At 50.6% G+C, this 22994-nt stretch overlaps 2 protein-coding genes across 5 annotated transcripts; one reads left to right on the top strand and one right to left on the bottom strand.

The window, feature by feature from the left end:
* Nucleotides 1–97: 97 nt before the first annotated feature.
* Nucleotides 98–1815, top strand: MEA1 (male-enhanced antigen 1). 3 transcript variants are annotated; one of them, XM_081140928.1, is made up of 4 exons: nt 98–183; nt 677–957; nt 1046–1148; nt 1444–1815. In XM_081140928.1, exons 2-4 carry the CDS (start codon nt 688–690, stop codon nt 1593–1595), a joined length of 525 nt encoding a protein of 174 aa, XP_080997054.1. In that variant the 5' UTR covers nt 98–183; nt 677–687; the 3' UTR covers nt 1596–1815. The 3 variants fall into 3 exon arrangements, with proteins under 3 accessions (XP_080997054.1, XP_080997055.1, XP_080997056.1); XM_081140929.1 differs by having other exon boundaries at nt 178–291; XM_081140930.1 differs by lacking the exon at nt 98–183 and adding an exon at nt 497–519.
* Nucleotides 1706–20914, bottom strand: PPP2R5D (protein phosphatase 2 regulatory subunit B'delta). Of its 2 annotated transcripts, none has more exons than XM_081140926.1 (16): nt 20765–20914; nt 15923–16000; nt 7214–7436; nt 6776–6975; nt 6580–6690; nt 6365–6457; nt 5830–5960; nt 5682–5741; nt 5467–5575; nt 5207–5260; nt 4729–4899; nt 4499–4626; nt 3725–3826; nt 3317–3389; nt 3055–3171; nt 1706–2903 (listed from the first exon to the last, which is right to left on the bottom strand). In XM_081140926.1, exons 1-16 carry the CDS (start codon nt 20789–20791, stop codon nt 2766–2768), a joined length of 1815 nt encoding a protein of 604 aa, XP_080997052.1. In that variant the 5' UTR covers nt 20792–20914; the 3' UTR covers nt 1706–2765. The 2 variants fall into 2 exon arrangements, with proteins under 2 accessions (XP_080997052.1, XP_080997053.1); XM_081140927.1 differs by lacking the exons at nt 15923–16000; nt 20765–20914 and adding exons at nt 8783–8873; nt 9812–9872.
* Nucleotides 20915–22994: the final 2080 nt, after the last annotated feature.

Here is a 22994-nt window from a genome sequence, read left to right as displayed (position 1 = left end):
GCCGTGGGGGTCACTGGGTAATGTAGTTCTTTGTTGTCTAGGCCGGAGGCGGGGTAAGGGGCGGAGTCGTTGTCCTCTCTCCTGTCATTCAAGAGCACTGGGCGGGGCTGGAGGACTGGGCTCCCAAGCACGTCCTGCCCCGCCGGAAGTGAAGGTGCGGGTTCGGCAGCGGGCTCTGAGCGGGTGAGGCGCGCGGGAACACCGGCGCGGACAATCGGTGGGGTTGGGTGGGGAACGCCGCAGCTGGGGCCATTTGAGGGCATCCCCTTGGGCCTGAAGGGCGTTTGTCAGGTGGTACAGGGGGAACCCCATTGAGAGGGAAGAAGGGAAAGGGTACGCCCTGTCTGGGGGAGCTTGTTTGGCGAGCCTGAGTTCACAAGTCAGGAGTGGGGACGGGAAGGCGGGGTTCTGGAAGGGGTGTGTTTTGGGAGATAGCTTAGCCTCCAGTTGGGCTGTTATTTAAGAAATGGCAGAGGAAGGCGGGTGGGCCGCGGTTCGAAATAAGAGCTGACTTAAAAGGTAAAGGGCCCAGGAGATGCTGGAATGAGGCGGGATGCAGAAGGTTGGGGCGTTTAAATGTTTTGTGGACAATGAAGGAGATCACAAGGAACTGGATGAGAGGCTGAATGTACATTTGATTTCATAAGATCCCTTTCCTACCTCCCTGTTCTTGCAGCCCCTGCCCGGATGGCAGCAGTAGTTCTAGGGGGAGACACCATGGGCCCTGAGCGTATCTTCCCCAATCAGACTGAAGAACTAGGGCCTCACCAGGGCCCTACAGAAGGCACTGGGGATTGGAGCAGTGAGGAGCCTGAGGAAGAGCAGGAGGAAACCGGAGCAGGCCCAGCTGGCTACTCCTACCAGCCCCTGAACCAAGATCCTGAACCAGAGGAGGTGGAGCTGGCACCAGTGGGAGATGGAGAAGATGTAGTTGCTGATATCCAGGATCGGATCCAGGTACGGTGGAGAAGGCATTGTTCCTGAGCAGGTGAAGTTGGGATCCTTGAACGGCTGGCCCTGAACTGTCTTCTCTCTGGCTGTTCAGGCCCTGGGGCTTCATTTGCCAGACCCACCACTAGAGAGTGAGGATGAAGACGAGGAGGGAGCTACAGCATTGAGCAACCACAGCTCTATTCCCATGGACCCAGGTAAGAGAGAATTTTTTTCATTGTGGAATAATTATGGAGGAAAGGGTTTGGCCAGAGCCAATAGAAGTCATAGAGCAACACCCTGTTCCTAAAATGACAGTTTGTGATCTAATTTTTTGCAGACTTCAGAATCCAGGTGAAATGCTATTCTGCTAGACTTGGGAATGGACGGCTTGCCTAGAAATAACTGATAGATTTAGTGATTTTACTGGCCCAGTGGCTCTGGGTTAATTCAAGGAATGGGAAGGGGAACTGGTCCCATTGTTCCTATCCTCTAATTGGTCTCTAATTTCAGAACACGTAGAGCTGGTGAAAAGGACGATGGCTGGAGTAAGCCTGCCTGCACCAGGGGTTCCTGCCTGGGCTCGGGAGATATCAGATGCCCAGTGGGAAGACGTGGTACAGAAGGCTCTCCAAGCCCGGCAGGCATCCCCTGCCTGGAAGTGACCACTTTGAGAGCTGCCTTATCTCCCTGCATCCCACTGGAACCAGCACAGGACTGAACACATTCCTGGTTGTAATGCCCATCTCCCTTTCCACATCAAGGCAAATCAGACTTCTTCTCAGAGACCCACTTTATTCAGTTCTGTACATATGGGGACATTGGCCCAAGCCCAACCCATTGTAGCATGTATCACTCTGGAGAATAAAGCACCCTATGTACACAGCCAGAAGCTGCACTGCCTGTGCCCCTGGAACCCGGGTCTGGCTCTCCTAAGCCCCTTGCTCCTCCGTGGTGCCTGAAAGGGACAAGTAAGGGCCTGCCCAGCATTAGCACAAACAAGGAAATAAATAGGTGTTGGGGGGAGCCATGCTTAGGACACTGCTCCCTGCTTCCTTCCTTCTTAGCTTTGGAAACCAATAGCACAGGAAAGCAGTCAGCCCCAGGTGGTCCCTTCTGTGTCTGTGATCCCGGGGCTGCTGCTCACCAAAGGGGGCACAAGGTGGGGTGTTTGTTCATCCCTTATCTCCTGATCCATCTGGGCCCTTTATGCATTACCTGTTGTCCATAGCCTATGCAGTTCTCCTTTTGACCTCCCACATGATCCTGGTCAGGCAGGGGGTGAGAGGAAAGAATACAGGCCCCCCAGCCTGCACTCTGCTGGGGCTGGGGGCCTCTTTGTGCTGTTGGGGGTTGGTGCCCCTCCAGCTACTGACTTCAGGGGCCAATGGGGCTTGACATAACTTTGGTGAGAATATTCTCCTGCTGCTCCCTGTGTGCCTCTGCAGGGGAGGGAGAGGAGAGACCCCTGGAGTTCAAATGAGGATAAAGGGAAGAGGAAAGGAGCATATGTATTCCTCTGTGAATTTCAGAGCAGCCTCAGGTAGCTGTGGGGTTAGGAGCAAGAGGGGGACAGGCATCCCCAGTTGTCTGAGCACTAAGCATCTCAGTGCTCAGCCTGTCTGTACTAGCCCCTGGGAGGCATGAACACATTTTGGGGAGAAGAGGGACCACTCTGTGGGCATCCCTGCTTCGAGTGCTGCATCACCCTCCCTAGAGTAGCTAGAGAGGCACTGCCTTGCCCCAAGTCAGCCAGTAGGGAGCAGAGGGTGGAGGGCTAGGGCAGCGTCCCAGGGCTGAGTGGGCTGTGGCCCTGTGGAGGAAAGGTGAGGGCGTCAGAGAGCCTCCTGGCTGGCAGTTAAGAACTCTTCTGCCCGCTTGTGAGCCTCTAGCGCCTTAATGGTGTACACATCCTGGGGCAGCTCTGACTTCCTCCGAAGCAGCACTTTCTCCTTCTTCATGTCCTTTAGCATCTGTGTGTGGATACAGAGAAGGTGAGGAATGGTGACCAATTCCCAGTATATTCTATTGTTTCCCCTCATGCCTTGGCTCTGCTGCTCCTGTCTCCACCCCCTTCCAGAGCTGTCTTTATTTCTGCTTCCCCCTCCCTCTGTGCCCTGCCACCTGCACAGCTTCTGTCTCCACTGTCCTCTTCAGAAGCTGTATGTCCTCTGCTGTGGGGGTCTCTGTCTCCATCGAGTACACAGGGGGCAGTGGTGGTGGAGCTCGGAACATGGGATACTGAGAGGAAAGGAGGCATGGACAAGTGAGGAGGGCCACTTCGGAAGTCTGCGAACCTGTCTGCCTCTATTCCTCCCCAAACAAACCCTCCCCCCCCCGCCGAAGATGGGCCCCTCAGTTCAGGGCAGTGGCAGAAAAACCTCACCTGGGGATTGAGTCGGGCCAGCTCTTCAATCTTTTGCCACATCTCTTCTCTTTCCTTCATTCGGAACCGGCCCCTGAGGGAGCAAAGAGGATTGGGGTTGAGTTTGAAAGGGAAGGAAAGATGCCCAGCCGGCGGCGTGGCTCAGCATTGAGCATCAACCTATGAACCCGGAGGTTGCCGTTTCATTCCGGGTCAGGGCATATGCCCAGGTTTCGGACTTGATCCCCAGCAGGGGGCGTGCAGGAGGCAGCTGGTCAATGACTCTCATCACGGATGTTTCTCTTTCTCCCTCTCCCTACTTCTCTCTGAAATCAATAAAAACTTATTTTTTTAAAAAAAAAGAGAAGCAAAGAGAAGCAGAGGGGCAGATGGTGGACGATCAAAGCTCCCCCAAGTAGAGACACTCACTTCTGCTTCTCTGCCTTGTATTGTTGTGTGCAGTCATCAAACAGCTTCTGATTCATCTCCATAAACAGCTTCAGGGCGTTGTAGATCAGTCCATGGATTGTCCTGCAACCAGAGAAAAGATGAGGTATAAGAAGCTGGAGTCTGCCCTCTAGTGCCAGGCCCCAATCTGCTCTCTCCTACGAGGTGTCTCTGCTAAGAGCTTTCTCATTTACTACTCCCATTTCACAAGCCTCTATACAGTGTAAGCTCATCTCTCTGGTCAAATCATGTGACTTGAGATTGGCATTTCAGGGTCTTTACAAATATTGGTCTGCCTGTCCATCCTTCCCCTCACCCCATGCTCCAAGACCTACCTCCTTGCCACTACTTCCTGTGCTCTAGCCCACACGAACAGCCTCCCAGCAGCATGCTGTGCATCTGTACCACAGCATGCCTGCTTTTAGCAGGAAAGCCTTTTCCAACACTGAGATTCAACACATGCTAAGAAGATCATGTTAGCTTCTTAGAGCATGGAATTAAGTCTCCAAAGCTGCAGAATGTCTAGCTGCAAGAAAAGGTGTAATACAGGCCACTGCTCTGCTGTTTGGTATCACAGAAATCTCTCACACAGGTATCTTTTTCCCCCAGTCGCTCCCTCGAGGTCCTATCAACATACAATGGGCACCACACCCACTTGCAAAGCCACCAGATGAGACCATTGGCTCTTTAGGTCTTCCACACCCTCACAGGTTCCAAAACCAGAGCCCCACTGTCCAGCCCCACTGCAGCCCCTACTTGTTCCAGTGGCTCTTGGAGTTCCTGTAGAGTGCGGGGAACATGATGGGGAGGACTCGGGCAGCATTGTCACTTATCAGGCTCATGATGTACTCATTGTTCCAGTAATAGAGGGCACGCTCTGCCACCTGGTGGGGACAGGCAGGACTCAGTGAGGATACGACTTGCTTTGCTCAAGACCTCCCTCAGTTTCTGGGAGATGGGCTGGGATATGCTGGTCTGGATCTCACCTGGAAATGGGGGCTGGAGACACACTTGGCAAGCTGGCGGAAGAGGGGGTCCATCACTTTGCTGAACTCTGAAGGTTCAATGACATCCAGAATCTCCTCCAGCTCATTCAGGAACATCACTTCCTTGGGGCTGTGAGTCTTCGGCCAGAACTTGAGAAGTCCCACAATCACCTGTGAGATGAGGAGGACATGGGGATAAAATTCTCTCTCAACACCTGCCTGGTTCTCCAGGAAGTCTTCCTCCCCCAACCCATGGTGGGTATAGCTTGGGTGGCCTCGGCTAACTGCTCGTGTTTCTCTGGCTTGGATCTGTTTCCTAGGTGTACACAGGTTTTCCTTCTCCTTCACAGAGGAAGCCATGTCACCTGTTGGGCTACATCCCTCTTGAGCACCTGCTTACAGCACTGCTCGGCAGATAGAGATTGGCAAATGCTGCTCACAGAAGTAGGTAGACGCTGGGGCTTAGAAAGGGAATTACCGGCTCAGTGAGAGTGCTCTCCTTCTCCAGGAATTGTACCACACAGTATGCCAGCTGCAAAAGGTTGAGGTAGAAAGGAGGTGAGGTGCAGGGCCCAGGTCTCACGGAGGTCAGTGACAGAGGCAAGACCCCAAAATGGAAGAGGCGGCATAGACAGGAATTATTCCACCCACTCCTTCTGCCTCCCCATCCAGCTAGAATACCTTCCCTCCCTGTCTTCTCTGCTGTCAGGATCAGGGATCAAGAGGAAGGCAGCTTACCTGAGGGTGGTAGACACTTAGGGACTTGACCTTGTGAAGGGGAAGCAGGACACGGATAAGGAACATCTTGTGCTCTTCCTTAAGGGGCAAGGCAAAGCCGTTGATGATGCTAGGAGTTAAGGGAGGTTTGTTAGGGCCAAAGGGCCTGGTCCAAGCTCAATGCACCAACCCTCCCAACCTTTTTTAGACATGTGTACCCCCACCTGACCTCTTACCTGCCCAAGATCTCCAGGAGCTCGGCAATCCCATTGTGATGCTCTGTCTCATAGATGAACCTGAGGGAAGAAAAAGGGTCTCTTGACAACCTGACGCCCTTCTGAAGTCCCCTCTACCTCCCTTCTGGGCCTGGGCTCCTGGCCTCACCTGTAGAAGATGTGGTTGATCTGCCTACGGATATAAGCTCGGAGCCCCAAAAACTTGCCATAGATTCGATGCAAGATGGTCTTGAGGAAGTCCCGCTCTCGAGGATCCTCACTGTCAAACAGGTCTAGGAGCTGGGAGCAGGCAGGAGGAAAGGCTGCGAGTGAGGCAGGAGCCGAGGAAGGAGGGGCTGAGGTGACATTGGGTCCTGGCTGGGAGAAGCCCAAGGGTTCTCTGGAGAGGGAGCTTGGGGACAAATCTCTGGAAGGAGTGATTCTGTTACACTGCTTCCTAAGATGACACCTGAACATGCATTTCTGCACACGGAGCAGGTAACTGTGTTGCTTTTTTGTTTCTTTCCATTATGCTGAAAGCTCCTAAGGGCAGAAGAGGTTTGTTTAACCCCCATAGTCTCCTATAGAGACACAGCTGAAACCCAGCATATTCGCAGGAGAAAGAGCAGCTGGGACTGGAGTGAGGGATATGGGGCCAGAGTCCATGCACTGGAAGGAGGAAGATGGGAACTTCACGGACTCACAGCAAGGACAAACTTCTGGTCAATGTACTTCTTGGCTATGTTTGGCTGGAAATCAGGAGACTCAAGGAAACGTAAGAAAAACTCGTACACGAGCTGTGGAGGGAAAGGAACATCCACTAAAGGTTATTCCCCAAGGAGTGGGAGACACCCCTGGCTAGAGGCCTCAGAGTGCCCCAGTCCCTGCAGCTAGGGCCAACCTGCCCTTGCCCTGGTACCTGGAGATGTGGCCAGGCAGCTTCCAGGGTGGGCTCATCTTCCTCTGGGTCAAACTCGGCCCCAGTGGGATTTGATGAAGGTGGCAGTGTCCGGAAGAGGTTCACTGAAAACTGAGGGGTAGGGCCCAGGTGAGAGCTCTGTCTGGGCTGCTCCAGGACTGCCACCCTGCCCGCTTTCCCCTTTCCCTGTGCCCACCATGGTGACAGCCTCAGGGTAAATGGCCTCGGTGACAACATCCCGGCTATGGGTGATGTACTCCACCATTTCGTTGAGTCCGGCCCGCTTCACCTCCTTGAATTTGAGGTCACTTAGTGGGTCTGACACAAAGTCAAAGAGGACGCAGCACTGGCGTAGCTTCTGGATAAACAGCTCCTCCCGTTCTTGGGTTGGCGAATCTAGAGGGGGACCCAACTGTCAGGTTCCCTTCCCCAGTCCTTAACTGCCACATCCTACTTGCCTTAAAGGGCTTTCCCCTGCCCCGCCCTGCTCCCCTGGCACCCTCAGCCCCACATTTAGAACTGAGGAACTCCCTTCACATTTGCTCGAACTCCCATCCCCCTCCCCCAAAATACCCCAAACTGCCCAGTACCCCCTAGGCCTGGTGCACCAGCCCCCTTGACCTTTTCCAAGTACCTTTCAGGGCAGGAAGCTTCTGCAACTCCCGGTTCTTGCTGAGATTGAAGCGGGAGGAGCTTTGCCGTCTCTCCTTCTTGACAATCTGGGGGCCCCCTGAGTACTTGATTTTGCTGAGCTGTGTGGGGGGTGGCGTGCTGTTGCTGGGACGCTTGTTGGATGACGATGGCTGAGACTGGGGCTGCGGCTGGGGCTGGGACTGGGGCTGGGGCTGGGGCTGAGCCTGGTCAAACAAATGAATTGTTGAGGTCCACTCCCAAAGCTACCTTTGCCACCCCAGGCCTGGGCCACCCCAACTCCAGTCCATTTATGTCCCCTGCCCTAAAGGAGCGAAGGCCAGGGTCAGGGACAACTATAGGTTAGACCTGGAAGGGAGTGGTCACAAAGTCAAGTCTCCCAAAATGATGCCCACTGCCTGTGCATCAAGAGCCTTCAAAATGCTCACTCCACTTCAGGAGCAGGAAAAACGAATTCATGGATTGATGGTAACAGAAGTCAGAAAAGTGGCTTCCTGTCCAGGGCCTGGCTGGGGTGGCGAGGGGTGGGGTGTAAGTACTGACTGAGAAAGGGCATGAGGAACCTTCTGAGTAATGGAAACATTTTATATCTTGACTGTATCTGGAAGGCAGTTCATAGCATACACGTTGAGTGGACACCTAAGATGACTGTACTGTACGACTTTACTGAATGCGTGACATTGTTCCATTAAAAGTTAAAAGACATTCATTCCCATGTCTCAATAGTTTAACTACTGGAAATATAGCTTAAGAAAAATCCTAAATATAAAAAAAGGCTTTGGCCCTGGCTGGTGTGGCTCAGTTGGCTGGACATCATCCTGTGTCCTAAAAGGCTGCCAGCTCAACTCCCTGCCTGGGTCGTGGGCTTGGGCTTGATCCCGTGGGGGGAAGAGGGGGGTGCAGGAGGCAGCCAATTGATGTTCAGCTCTCACATTGATGTTTCTCTCTCCCTCTCCCTTCCTCTCTCTCCCTCAAAAAAATAAAATAAAATAAAGGCCTTGGCCTTTTTATACTTTTTACAGCCTTATTTATAATAGCAAATAAATGGGAATGTCATGGAGTTAAAATCATGTTTATGAAAACTATGTACTAAACAATCATACATGGTTCAGCTGTAAAAAATATTTACTCAGTCACAGTCGTTTACCCAAAATTGGTGATGAGTATTTTGAGAGGAGGGGAAATGTCTGTGCAGGGGTATAAGACACTGAGGCTTTAATTTTCCACAGTACAGTCAATAGATATTATCAAAATCTCAAAAATTAAAAAAAAAAAAAGTGGTGAAAGAATTTTATTTGGAAGTACAGAAGTCACTCTCCAAGGAAAGAGTTAGGAGTTGAAAGTGGCTGCCACAGAGCAATAGGAGAGGAGCCTGGGCAGGGTTGCCCTTTGCATTGCAGCCCAAGTACTATCTGATTTCTGAACAATGTACATGTTTGTGCTTATCACGGTGATAAAAATTTAAGATAAAACAAAAAGCCTAAAACTATGTAATGACAGAAAACTGCTTGCTATGCTAAGTAAAATAAGGGTAATACAGAACTGTACATACATGAGCTCCCCCACACTGCAACATACGGAACCTAACCCAGGGAAGAAGGAAAGGACAGGAGCAAGTCCACCACTGCGGTCATGCCTATCTCCTGTGGGAGCAGAATAACAGGTGATTTTTTTCTACTTTTCTATATTTTGTAAATACAGCTAATTTTTAAAAATGATCTCTTTACTTCCTCCCAGACATAGGTGTCAGAGCCCCAGCAAGCACATTTTCTTTTCTTAAATATGGAACTCTTTGCGTGTCATCCTCGTGCAGGGGCCATGCTAATCTTCTCTGTATCATTCCGATTTTAGTATATGTGCTGCTGAAGTGAACACGAAGCCCATTTTCAGAAGCCTACACACAGACATTTACAGGGCTGTCCACCCACAGGTACTGTCCAGGTACCCCCTGTTGGGAGAGGAGAGAGGCTGACCAACCAGAGATTGCAGTAGGACCAGAGGGGTGAGGCCATGTCCAGCTGGGTACCCAGACCACAGCAAGGATGTCCTCCTGTCCTCAGACCTGCCATCCCCACCCCCTCTACAAACTCTTACTTCATACAGTAAAGACAGGGAAATCTGAAATCTTCTGGGGTAGGGGAAGGGAGGAAAACCGAAATGTTATGCTTTGTAAGCTCTGAATTTAAAAAGATTTTTTATTTATTTATTTTGAGAGAAAGGGAGAGAGAGAAAGAAACACCAATTTGTTGTTCCACTTATTTATGCATTCATTGGTTGCTTCTTATATGTGCCCTGACCGGGGAATTGAACCCACAACCTTGGTGTGTTGGGACGGTGCTCTAACCAACTGAGCTACCCGGCCAGGGCATAGGCTCTGAATTTTTTATAGAAACAATTATGTCAAGCTTGTGACATCTCTGGTGATCAGAGAACAGGAGGGGACAGGGGTCCAGCCCAGGGCGGTCCTTGGTCCAGTGTAGCTTTGCCCTTATGGCCCTCTCCTTTGCCTGAAATGACAGCCCCAGACACCAACTGGAAAAGGGGAACGTAAGGAAGTAGGGCAAAAGCAGCCATCACACACCTCTCCTGCCATGACCAGTAGACTTGAGCCTGACTGCCTGGGTTTGACTCCTGACTCTGCATTAATTAGCTGAAAGTCATACAGTCAGTCTCTCGTTGCCTCAGTTTCCTCATCTGTAAAATGGGGATGACAACAGTACCTATTATTATTTTTTAAAATTTTTATTTATTGATTTTAGAGAGAGAGGAAGGGAGAGGGAGGGGGAGAGAGAAGAGAGAGGAGAGAGAAAAGAGAGAGGAGAGAGAGGAGGGAGAGGGAGAGGGAGAGGGAGAAGGAGAGGGACAGGGACAGGGACAGGGAGAGAAATATCAACCTTCTCAGATGACCCCAGGCCTTGGGTATTCACCCCCGTCCCCAACCTCCTGACACTACTTGTCTGTTCCACTGGCTCTATGATCATCCCCAGTGACACCTCTTGCTTGGTCTGTTCAAGTGTCATTTCCCTACTGGATGGCAAGTCCCTCAAAAGCCTGGACCCCACTTTGCACCACTCTGGGTCCCCTCAGCACTGGCAACTAATAGGCATTAAGGAAATGTCTGGTTGGTTGGTTGGTTGACTGGGGGCCAAGCCCCGACCCCTCCCCATGGGCCCTTCCTGTCCCGACAGGGGAACACCCAGAACAGGGCCCTGGACAGCAGCAGAAACAGAATGGGTGGGAGAAACATTAGTGATAGTAGGGTGAGGGACTTCGTGGCAGCAAAGGAACAAAACTCAGGAAAAACACTTCTCTCTCCATCCTCTCAGATAAGATGCAGACACCCTGCACCTCCATGACCCTTGTACCATGGGGACATCCGGAGAAAGAGGCAGTCCTCCCAGAAAGGGAAAGCAAGGTCTCAATGTTGTCTGCTAATGAGGAGGGGGCTGGGCTAGATCAGTGGTTTCCCAACCATTCTCCACGTAGGTTTCTAGAGAAGAGAGGGCTGCATGGCTAAAAACCCAAGTTTAAAAACCACCCCGTTTTTATAAGTACCACTGGCTCCCAGGCCTCAGACACAAAAAGCATCTGAGAGACAGCTGGTCCAGCCAGCAAAGCCCCTGGCTGCCAAGCCTCAATGAGGCGTCTCCTGGTCTGTTCTGTTCGCCCTTCGCTAGGAAACGTACTTGCCAGAAGGGAGGCAAGGGCATATGCCAGCGACCCACTTCATGTTGCACACTTTCTCCCAAAAGCTCCAGCTTCTGACTTCTCCACTGACCTGGGCTGGAAGCGGGAGGTGGGTGAGTCCCCTGGAGAACCTTCTGCACCTATCAGAGCATGACTGGATGCTGACCAAAGGCAGCATGGCCAACCTGCTCTTCACCCCCTCCCATGTCCTGCCTGGTCCCACTTCTGAGACTCTGTAGTGGCCATCTCCCCTGCCTGAAGTACCTTCTAAACTCTCAACAGGATCCAAACTCCAAGAAGCCTTCCTAGATTCAGGTCTCCGGCAGTCAAGTGGCAGTTTGATTTACACACCACTCTCACACTCAGGATATGGCAACTATACTTGCCCATTCTGAACCAATGCTGGTCCAACCGGATCCTAACACACCACTATTGATAATTCAACCCACATATTTAAACATACATAAAGTAGGAGATAGAAACATTATTTAACACTACAGAAAGTACTGCTAACAGAAAGAGGAAAGATAAACAGTGAAAAATGCACACTAATGTTACAGTTTTATATAATGAATTAACTAGCCACATAAAGATCATTTTAGTTTAAAATCCTCAAAATAAGAGGCATTCTCTCCTATCCTGACATCTAGAGTTCTACCTAGCTGTGCTTAATTCTTTCCTTCATTTATTCAATAAACATCAAGCTGAGCATTAGAGATTAAAAGGTAAGACGTGGCCATTGCCTTCAGAGAGCTCACAGTCCAGTGGGGAGACAGACAGAGCAGCTATTCGTACAAGGGAAATGCAAAGGCAGAGGCGGCAACAAAGGCTGTGGGAACCCAGAGGGCTGAGCTACACTCTGCCTGAAGGGCTAGGGAAGAGGTCCCTGAGAGAGGCGACTTTTAGTTCGGCTCTTAAGGGTGAACATGAGCTTAGGCAAAGGGAAAAAGGAAAGAAGGAAAGCGGTCCAGGTCAAGGGAATCACATCAGTCAGGCCCTGCGTCGTGAGAGGGCTCACGGTGATGCGAAGCCAGGATGGGAGCTAAAAGAATGGGTGGGGCCGCTCAGCAGGGCTCAGGGCGTGACCGATGAGGTGCCAACGATGAGGTGCCAACGGACGGTTTCCTTTAGGTTTTTTTTTGTGTGTGGGTTTTTTTTTTAACCCTCACTGAGGATATGTTTATTGGTTTTTAGAAAGAGGAAGGGGGAGCCCGGCCGGCTGTGGCTCAGCGGTTAAGCATCGACCTAGGATCCAGGCGATCGGGGTTCGATTCCCGGTCAGGGCACATGCCTGGGTTGCGGGCTCGATCCCCAGTTGGGGGCATGCAGGAGGCAGCCGATCAATGACTCTCTCATCATTGATGTTTCAACTCTCTCTCTCCCTCTCCCTTCCTCTCTCTGAAATCAATAAAGACATATTTAAAAAAAAAAAGAAAGAAAGAGGAAGGGGGAGAGAGAGAGAAATATTGATAGGCTGCCTCCTTCACGCACCAGACACTGGACGGAGAACCAACCTGCAACCTGGGTATGTGCCCTGACTGGGGACTGAACCCGCCACCTTTTTGGTGTATGGGATGATGCTCCAACCAACCGAGCCACCAAGTCGGGGCTCCAACAGAGGTTTTCAAGTAGAGGACTGATAAGACCAAAAATGTTTTTAGGGTAACAACTCTGGCTACAGGGAGGTCAGGCTGAAGTGGGGGAGAACAGGATAATTTCCTCCTCCCTCTGTCCCTACTCCCAGAGGACAGGGCACAGCACATAGAAAAGTCCACAGCACTGAACCGCTTTCTCCACAGACAGACCAAGAAAGACCCCTGCCTGCCGGGCAGGGCAGAGTAAGTCTGACCTAATCTCTTAGGGCTCCTTTCCACTCTAAGACTGTCTTCTAGAATCTTAGAGCCAGTGTATCATGTCATCAAGAACACAGGGGAACTGGCCCTGGCTGGCGTGCTCAGTGCTTAGGGCATCGGCCTGAAGGGTCAAGGGCTTGATTTCCGGTCAAGGGCATGTACCTGGGTTACACGTTCATTCCCCGGGATGTCTCTCTCTCACATCAATGCTTCTCTCTCTCTCTTTCTCTCTCCCTCCCTCCCATCCTCTCTTTCTCTCCCTCAACCTCCCTCTCCCTCTCCCTTCCACTCTCTCTAAAAATCAATGGAAACAATGTCCTTGGGTGAGGATTAATAAAAACAAACAAAAAAATAACACAGGAGAACTGGCTCCCAAGTCACACAGACCTAGGTTGAATTCCAGCTCTGCTGTTTTACTGCCAAGTAAAAGCTACTTAATATTGTTAAGCCTCAGTTTCATCCGTAAAACGGGGACAATGATAACGGAATGACCTCATGGCAGTGTTGTGAAGATGAAATGAGGAGGTTATAACATTAAATGCATACTCAGCACAGTGCTTGGTACAGAGTGTAGTAAGTAGGACAGTGTCCCCCAAATTCACATCAACCCAACATCTGTGAATGTGACCTTATTTGGAAATAGGCTCTTTGTAGGTGTAATCAAGTTAAAATGAGGTCATATTGGATTAGGGTGGGCCCTAAATCCCATAGGACTGGTGTCCTTATAAGAAGAGGGAAATTTGGACACACAGACACAGACACACAACACAGGGGAAAAGGCCATGTGTAGATGGGGGTAGAGACTGGAGTGAGGCATCTACAAGCCACGGAATACCAGGATTGTTGAAAGCCACCAGAAGCTAGGAGAGACGCAGCACAGACTCCTCCCTAGAACTTCAGGGGGAAATGCCTGCTGAAACCTTGATTTCAGACTTCTGACCTCCAGAACTGTGAAAAACTATACCCCTGTTATTATAATCCAGGCAGTGTATGGTAATTTGTTATAGCTGCCCTAATATACAAGTCACTGTTCAATAAAATCAATGTTGGCTGCTATAATTATTAGGATCAACTGGAAAGAATGGCAAATGCTTAACACAGGGTAAATTTGGCTGTAAGAACCCCAAATTCTGGACTAGAAGAAGGGCAAGGAAAAGACTATGCCAAAGAGCTTTTGATGACCTGGGCCTCACAGCCTGGCTATCGACTTTTCCACTGTCCCTCTGCCTGGGGCCACATGGGATCATTTCTAGGAAAGCAGGGAGCAGAATTCCTGTAGCTGCCTTACAGGTAAGCCCTGAGGAGCGTTTCACAAAACATAGCAAAAGGTGAACTCAACACTCCTTTCCCAGAGGGTTTGATATTGACCTACTGCCTTTATCAGATATGTCCAGAAAGGCAGTGGAGAAATCAGCTGGTCTTGGCATATTTCTTAACCTATTGGAGACTTCATTTTCCCACCTATGAAAAGAGAGGGTTAGACTCTAAGGTTCCTTCCAACTTTAATCTGAAATTGGTTTGTTTGCTCACTCAGTCTTCACTCACTAATGCATTCAAATGTTGGAGCCTCCGGTGTGCTAGGCTCCTCAAGAGTGAACGAGCGCCTCACGGAGCTGACACACAAACAAAGGAGCCAACTCATAAACAATGAATTCACATGGAATGTTTCATTACAGCTATGGTTAAGTGCTGCCATGGATGGTCCTGGGTAGCAGAAGAGCAAACGGCAGGAGCCCTGACCTTGTCCTGGGCATGGGGGGGCAGGGGGGGAATCAAAGAAGGCCACTTTCAGGAAATGACATCAAACTAATAACTGAACAAGTAGGAAATAGTTAGGCAAAAGGTGGGAGTAGCCCCCTAACTATTCTTTTCTATCCTGCTTCTAAGTCTCTCTTGCTGCTTTGAATATCAGTTGCCAGTTCCCAATTTTACCTTCCCTGTGGGTTCCACAGATGTCATCATTCCTAAAGGGGAGACTGAGCCTAGAGGGAGTGCTCCGCAGAAGTATTTACTGATCTACTGTGAACCACGCACACGAGCACGCAGGTATGGGGAAGAAGACAGCTCCTTCCCTCAGAGCTCAGTCTGGTGGGGAAAACATATGTGATAACAAACAGTTACAACACTCAATGATAAGGACTATTCTAGAGAGCTGACCAGATTACTGGGTCAGTGTAGAAGGAAGGGGAATTTATCTTCGTGGTCAACTCTCATGTCTGTAAAATGGGGGAAACTCACCCTACTTCTTCAGATTACTCAAGTGAGGCCTAAAACAATGGTCACAGGTGTGAAAAGTGCTTGGATCTCTTTAAAGAGACAGGGACCAGAATACCCAGAAAAATCTAAGTCCAGAGTTAACCCCAAACACTTCTTAATTGATCTCTTCTCCCCAAAACACACAAGACCTGCCCCTGTTTCCTGTTCTCTTCCATCCCTCTGTACAGTTTGGAACAGGAGGCAGGAAGCAGAGAAATGAAAGATCACCAGCTCCTGGGTAATACAGGCACTTGCTCAATGATTTCATAGGATCATTCACCCTCCAGAGCATCCCACTGAGCACACTCACAAACCTTCATGACATACTCTGGACTTCCTTAAGGCCCTCCACCCTCCAGTGCTTCTCCGCTTGCCATTTATTGCTTTACAGCCCTAGATTGCTGGGCTGCACTGACCTCTGCTCATAGCTACCCTTCAGTAGACAGGCACCAAGAGCAGGGGGCCCAGCCCGGCCCAAATCACGAACACTGGCCATTCCCCACCCCCTACCCTACCCAGAGCCATGCTGAAGTCACTCACCACCCCATTGAGCACCCATGTACTTCTTCCCTTCTCCCTAGGACCTGGTGCCCCTAGCTTTTTGCCCTAAGGAAAAAGGAACTCTCAATACTCAAAGTTGGTAGGCGGAGAAACAACTTTCACAGGAATCTCTGGGGAGTCTGAAGAATAGGAGAGTTTATTTGATCTATACCAGCCAGAGGGAAACCTGCCTGAGGACAGTCTGAGATGGGCTGGCCAGGTCCCTCCCAGGCTGTGGAGCCTCCTTCCCTCCTGCCCAGATAACTTCTGGCCCCCTGGGATCCCTCATACCACTAGCCAGCCAGCAGTTGGAGCTAGTGCCTACAGCATAACCAGCGCTGTGCCATGTTCATTACCTCCTCAGCACTCTCGCCTCCACCATCCTTGCCCGAGCTGCTGGGCTTGGCTGTGCCTTTGGCAAGCTTGGGGGGCTCCTGAAGGAAGAAGATGGAGAGAGAGTTAGTACATGCCAGGGGAAGGAAGAGGCCTTGTCTGGACCCCTTAGGTCTTTGCTGTAATTATCCTCTGTCCAGCTGAATCAGTCAACCAATCAGTCAGAACCACTGAGCACCTACCTTGCACCTAGCCCAGGGGAGGAGGTGGAGCTAGGGTATACTAAGGGAAATTCGGTTCCTCCAAGGAGTTTAGAATCTGGTTGGGAAGACATCTCCAACACACAATAATGAAGCACGGTAATGCTCTTTCCTCCCAAGTCTGGTGCATGAGTAGGGCCTGGGAGTGCCTCTGTCAACAACCAGGGTGAAAAGTCTGAAGGGAGAAGCATGACGAACAAGCTGCTCATACTTGCTCTGGCTAAAGTGGGCAGAGGGTGCCTGAGGCTCTCCTGCTGGAGGGAAAGGCGTCACCACTATCCTCCCAAAGCCACCTGGAAAGAGTTGGAGGCTTTTTTTTTTTTTCCCTGTCACAAATAGCACCCAGACCAGAGGGTGATACTGGCATAATCAGTGGGGCCCAGAAATGCTAACAGGTATAGGAATTGTCCCAAGAATGTCTCAGTGGACAAGGCAGAGGTAAGGCCTCACTAACTGGTAGAGTTGGTAGAGACCTCACCAACTTCCCCTGAATTCCATGCCCTGAATTGCTACAAAGAGTGAGCACTAGTCCCAGGTCTCCCTTGGGAACCTGGCCACTGGCTCAGAGCCCTGGCCTGTCCGGCATCTCTTCCTATGCTTTAGGCCAAAAAAAGCAACTGCACAGGGACAAGATGGGGAAAATGTGAAAAACACTTGGGGATTTAGGTCTGACTGCAAGCTCAAAACAAATCATCTGTGTGCCATGGGTGCCCCGGCAGCTCACTTGACCTTCCATCCAGTTAACAGACCTGTGTGCAGTGCTTGGCTCTGGGGGACACAGCAGCACCTGTCCTTGGCACTGATGAGGCTGTTCTGGAGGATCTGATTCAGCTGTGAGCAACAGACTTTGGGAGGACAAAGACAAATTCTAGGTTTTCTTTGGGGGAAATACAACCCATACTGGGAGTGGATTCAAAAGCATGTCCTGAGAGCAACAGCTGCAGGAACTGGGAGAGGTAACAATGGAAGGGAGGAGTCAAGGCAGGAGGGGGGGAGCATGAGGGATCTTGACAAATAACTGAAGTGCTGCCCTGTGGACAAAAGATGCAATTTGTCCTATTTGGATCCAGAGGCTCAAGAGCCATGGGCTGAAGTGGCAGGAAGACAGGATGAGCCTCCAAACAAGGAAGAATTTTCTCCTGGAGCAGCTGCACAGAAACCAGCTGCCTAGAGAGGCTGCACGCTCCCCAACCCCAAGAGCATTCAAGCAGGGGAGCATTCATGCCTCCTCCAAGGCATGTTGCAGAAGGGGTTTTGAGCCTTAAATGAAGACTGGATTGGAGGACCTTGGAAATCACTTCCAGCTCTGAGATTCTGCGACTCAATTGCATCCAAGGCCCTTCAGTGAGAAGTGTTAAATCAAGTGATTGTGACTATGGGGGCAAAAGGATTTCAGGGAGATGAAAGCTCTGTGTGGGCTGGAATAGGGGGAAGGCATCATGGGGGCGGGGAGAAAGGAAGCCATTCCCAGGTGTGGAGCAGCTCTAAGCAGTCACACCAGCAGGCAGGAGCTCCTTCTTTGGGTTGAGTACTCTCCCACTGCCTACTGACCACGCTGGACACACTGACCCCTCATCAAGGGGCCAGGGAGTAGCTCAGATCATGGGGTGAAGAGGAAAAAGATGAGGGGGTGCAGGCGGGACACAACACTGAGGTGAATGTCTGTACAGACCCCAGATGTGGGTTCCTTGGACAAAGGTGACTCTTCTTTGTACATGTCTCATCTCTCTACTTGATCATAAGCTCCTGGTTCTTTTTTGTACCCCACCACCTACCCTACAGCACTCAGTCATATCTCTCCGGGAATGAGCCTAAGAGAGATCCCAGCTGCCCGGGTGTGTGTGGGCATGGGAAAACCAGGCCCCCCACTCTTGCTCCCTGGCTTCTTCCTGCAGAGCAGGTGAAGGGCACACACTTCAGCCTAGCCCAGCAGTCCAGTGCTGCATGGCATTGGGGAGCCAGCCCTGTGTTCCAGGCCCAACTCTTACTAACTACATAATCATATGCAAGTTAACTAGCCTCTCTGAGCCTCAGTTTCCTTATCTACTAAGTGATGACAAGCATGGTTCCTAATGCCATTAGCACAGTATACATGAAAACCTTAATGGTAGTCAATGTTATTACTATCATTATGAACAAGAAGAAAGCGGGAGAGAGCAGGGGCACCCCACTCAGGAACCTAAAAGATGTAAGCCCCAAATCAGAACATGAGGGTAGAGGAGAGACATAAATCCCCCCAAGGGATTGACTCAGCACCCATCCACTGAGCACCTACTGTGTGCAAGGGAGATGTCAAACCAAAATGGAACTTAGTTATTATCTCAAGGGGAACAAAAGACTTGTACATAATTAATTCCAGTCCAAGAGAACACAGAGATGAAGGAGAAAGGGAAGAAGTGATGGATGAGCAACAAAGATCCTCTACCCACCCCTCCTTTCTGTCCCTACTCCATCCAGGCAAACCTCAGTCACATGTCACCTCATTTCTCCTCAGGACTTGCCAACCATTGAAGAAGGCCAAAGGCAATTGGGAATCAAAAGCAGAATATTAAACCCTGAAGGGGATCAGAGATGCCTGGCCCCATGTACCCTGATCCTTCTAATACTCTTTTCCAGCCAAATACTTATACCTGTCTCAATCATCTAGTAGAGGAAGGCTTTCTGTGGATGGGATAGTATCTGTTTCATTGGACTTAAAACTACCGGTAGGTAGAGACCTCACCAACTTCCCCTGAATTCCATGCCCTCCACACTCTTTGAAGGAGCCCTTTAGCCCCTGGTATGGCTGACTGTGTATGTATCATCTAAAGCTAAGCTGCCCAAACCACCACAGCATGCCCACTCCCCAAAGACAGGGCCTGGGTGGGGCACACAACCCTGACCAGCTCAGCACGAGGTTCAGTGCCTAATACACCATCACCAACCCTACACTCAGAACATCAGTACCTGAGAGGTTATGAGGACAACCCTGGCAGATCTCCAACAGCCCCAGGATAAAGAGTTTAATTGATAAGGTCAGAGATGGCAGCCCAGCAATCCAGCTGATAAGAGGGCAAATGAAAGCATGACACCTTTGGGATCGTAAAGTGGGTTGCTCTATGTTGGTGCAGAACACCAGGCCAGAGCTGTCCCTCACAAGGAACCAGCCCAGGAGAGGAGAAGCTGGGGGAGGCTGGAACTGGTATTCTAGCATCCTCTGTGTGAATCTGTACCTCAAAGGAACCATACCTCTGAGTCAGATCTCAGCAACAGCAGGAAATAGAGGGCAGAGAAAGGCAGGGATGAAGAACAGGGGAAGGCGGTATGGAGGTAGACAAGGAAGGTGAAAGAAGGCATTATCAAAAAACAGCCTGGCCCTGGCCAGGTAGCTCAGTTGGTTAGAGCATCATCCTGATACACCAAGGTTTCGGGTTAGATCCCCGGTTAGGACACATACAAAAGTCAACCAGGGAATGCATAAATAAGTGGAACAACAAATTGAATTCTCTTTCTCTCTTTCTCTCTCTCTCTCTCTCTCTCTCAATCAATAAAGAAACAATTTTTTTAAGAAAAAGAAACAGCCTGTATCAAGTCACCATGACAAAGGCAAGGGTGTTCAGGGGTGGCTAGTCTGTGGGGTAAGAAGGAAAACTAATCTGATAGTGAAGGCAGATTCCAGATTTGCAGACAGTATGGCCCAGGAAAGACAGAAGTCCAGCACTGGTGCAAAAAGGGAAAAAATGCAAAGATTATCCTAGGATTAAGGGAAGGAACCTGCTCATATTAAGAAAGATGACTGGTTTAGAATGAACCTGGGAGTCGGTTGATACCTGTTAAAGGGGACTTTGGTACAGAAGAGGCCTTTAAGTCAGGAGCCCCGATATTGCAGCTGGGCCTCCAGCAGGTTATGTGACCTTGGCCAAGTCCCTTCCCCTGTCTGGGCCTCAGTCCCCTCATCTGTACCACTCCGGATTGCACCGAATGCACTCAGAGGTCCTGTCCAGCACTGACATTCTGAGGTTCCACGGACAGAAGGAAAGGCTCAGTCCTGGCTCACAAGTTTGTGTGTGAAGAAAGAACTAGAGGGAGGGGCCTAGGCCAGATTTGGTGGAGCAGAGAAAGCAGAGCTGTTCTAGGTCAGGGAGCTTGGCAGGGCGGGAGAAGGGGCTGTAGGGAACGGTGGGGAAGGCCGGTGCAGGCCCAGGCAGGTCGGAAAAGGAGGGAAGGGGCTGGGAGGGTGGGTAGTTCTGGAGGGACCACCTCAGATGAAGGGCTGTCCCAAACGAGAAAACGGGTGGGGGATGGGGGAGTGAGTGGTCGGGGGAAAGAAAGCAGGGGAGTGACCTAGGAGTGGGGCAGATCTGGAGGGAGGGAGTTACCCTCGGCCCGGGGTAGGTCGGGAGGTGCAAGTCGAGGGACTCTATCTCGCGCAAGGTGAGGGCGCTTTCCCAGCTGCGGCACAGGCTGGGGGTGCGACCAGCAGCGGGGACTGAGAGCTGGCCCAGGGAGTCCTGCGGGGGCCGGACGGGAGGGTCAGTCTGGGGCTGTCCCGGGCCTGGCTCGAGCCCCTCCCAGAGCTCCGCGCAGGCCCCAAGGCGGAGGCGCAAGGAAAAGGGCCACGCTCACCTTCTCCTTCTTCAGTTTATAGGGCATTTCGGCCCGTCCGGCCCCGGCCCGGCTCCTGCGGCCCCGCTCCGGCTCCGGCTTTGCTCGGCCGCACTCGGCCCGCTCGGCGTCTCCTCGCCACCGCCTGCGCGCTGCGCCCGGGTTGATCGGCGTCTCTGCCTCCAATTGGCCCGAACTCTCACAAACCTGCCTGACAACCAGGCGCCGCCTCTTCGGATTGGTCATTGGCGCCGAGCTGCTTCCTTTTTTTCTCATTGGAAAGGAAGAGTACAAACCGCCAGGGTTCGGCTCCAAGAATTGGCTGAACTGGGAGGTCCCGCCCTAAAGTGGGTCGAGCTTAGCGAAGGGGGCGGGGGTAAGGGGAAGCCCAAGCTTAGGACCCAGTGCCGCACTCCGGCGTCTGTGGCACGTCGGCCTCGGCCTTTCTTAGCAACCCGTTCCCTTCTCAAGTGGCTCTCACTCTTTCTCCACGCTCCTACTCCGCCCAGTCCGAATTGAAGGAAAGGAGCCCTAAAATGAAGGGTAGTTTTCTTTCTCAGGGTACCGTAGCACTAATTGCATACGCAAAATTGGTGGAGAGAGCTCCCAAGAGTACTCGAGGGCATCCGTTTCCTAGACAGGGTTTGCAGAGAATCAAAGGGGAAGCCTGGCAAGCTGGGGTATGGGTGAGATGAGATGAGAATCCCGGGTTTGTTGCTACTTTGGGAAGAGGGTCCCTGTTCCTACTGCAAGTTTCATGGCATTGGAGAACCAGCTAGATTTGCTCACTTGTTGCAGTGTTTAGTGTCTCGGGAACTACATCTTTTACTCCCCACCCTGCCCAAGCCAAGGTCCTAATGGATAAGATCAGTTCCTGCCCTCAAGGAGTTCCAGTGATCTGAAGTTCACAGACATGTATAAACAGATGATTAAGATACAGTGTAAAAAATTACACAAACCTAGAAGCGGCCGGAGGAATATGTTTCAGAAAGTTGACTCCAGTAGCAGATTGACTACATGAAGAAACTGGAGAAGGCTCAAGAATGAGCCTGTAGTCCTTGCCCAGGAGAGCAATGTTATAAGACAATGGCCATGGGCATGGAGAAGAAAGGACAGAATTGGGAAATGTGTAAGTCAACAGGATTTGGTGATTCACTGGATTTTGGGGAGGATGGTAAAGCAAAGGGAGGAGTTGAGGCTGACTTCAGGAAGCTATCAGACATGTAGGAGGAAAACTAGTGTCATAATGGCAAAGGAAGTAAAAGAAATGGTCAATAGTGTCAGATTCCAGAGAAAGACCTAGTAAGATAAAGATCAAACAGCAGCACTTTGATTCTGCAGTTGAGAGGTTACAGGTGATCTTTGCAGGAAGGTTTCAGAGGAGTAGAAGGAAGCTTATAGTGGAAGTTTTACAGAAGTAGTATTTGGCTCCTAGTGACTAATGATGATTTCAAGGTAATGCAGAGTGGACTGCATGCCAGCTATTATTTGCTGGGGGGAAAGCCTGGGAGGAAATGACATTTATTTGTGGATTGATATTTGTATCTGTATGGATGCTGACTGAGACAGGATATGGGATGTATTTACCCATTCCTAAGGCCTCGAGGAGCACCTTAGTCCTAAGGCCTAGAGCTTGCCTGCTACTGTGTAAAGCAGGCTTATCTTCTTTGGACCCACCCCACCATCCTTCCAGTCCTTGGCACCTCTGGGAGGCAGGGGATAGAGGCAAAATAGTTTAGAACTACCAAATAGGAGTTTTCATCCAGCTACCTCCTCCATTCTTGCATGCTGTTGTAAAGATGTGGAACTGGGCAATTTCAGGTTTAGGACTAGAGGTACCTCCAGGAACTATAATCAGACATTTAAAAAATATCTTCCTGCCCGGCCGGGCGTGGCTCAGTGGTTGAGCGTCGACCTAGGATACAAGCGATCGGGGTTCGATTCCTGGTCAGGGCACATGCCTGGGTTTCGGGCTTGATCCCCAGTTGGGGACGTGCAGGAGGCGGCTGATCAGTGACTCTCATCATTGATGTTTCTATTTCTCTCTCTCTCTCTCTCCTTTCCTCTCTCTGTAATCAATAGAGATATATTTTTAAAAAAATAAAAGTATCTTCTTATTGCTTTAGGCATGGAAATGCCTTATAACATGTAAATCTAAAATTCAACTTTAGCATTTTTAGGAATGCATAATGTACAAAGTAGAAGACTGACTCAAGATGCTCGCTGTGAAGGAAAGGAGAAAGTTGGGCAA

The sequence above is a fragment of the Miniopterus schreibersii genome (genome assembly GCF_964146895.1).
Source record: "Miniopterus schreibersii genome assembly, chromosome: 6".
Classification (NCBI taxonomy): domain Eukaryota; kingdom Metazoa; phylum Chordata; class Mammalia; order Chiroptera; family Miniopteridae; genus Miniopterus; species Miniopterus schreibersii.
Note: the sequence above shows the minus strand (reverse complement) of the source record. Positions and strands in the feature narration are given on the sequence as shown.

Coding starts and splice junctions, on each gene's coding strand:
- MEA1 (XM_081140928.1), top strand. CDS start 688: ATGGCAGCAGTAGTTCTAGGGGGAGACACCATGGGCCCTGAGCGTATC. Junction 958..1,045: donor ATATCCAGGATCGGATCCAG/GTACGGTGGAGA, acceptor CTGGCTGTTCAG/GCCCTGGGGCTTCATTTGCC. Junction 1,149..1,443: donor CTCTATTCCCATGGACCCAG/GTAAGAGAGAAT, acceptor CTCTAATTTCAG/AACACGTAGAGCTGGTGAAA.
- PPP2R5D (XM_081140926.1), bottom strand. CDS start 20,791: ATGCCCTATAAACTGAAGAAGGAGAAG. Junction 5,961..6,364: donor ACCAGAAGTTTGTCCTTGCT/GTGAGTCCGTGA, acceptor GCCTGCTCCCAG/CTCCTAGACCTGTTTGACAG. Junction 4,627..4,728: donor TCTCCAGCCCCCATTTCCAG/GTGAGATCCAGA, acceptor TGTCCCCACCAG/GTGGCAGAGCGTGCCCTCTA.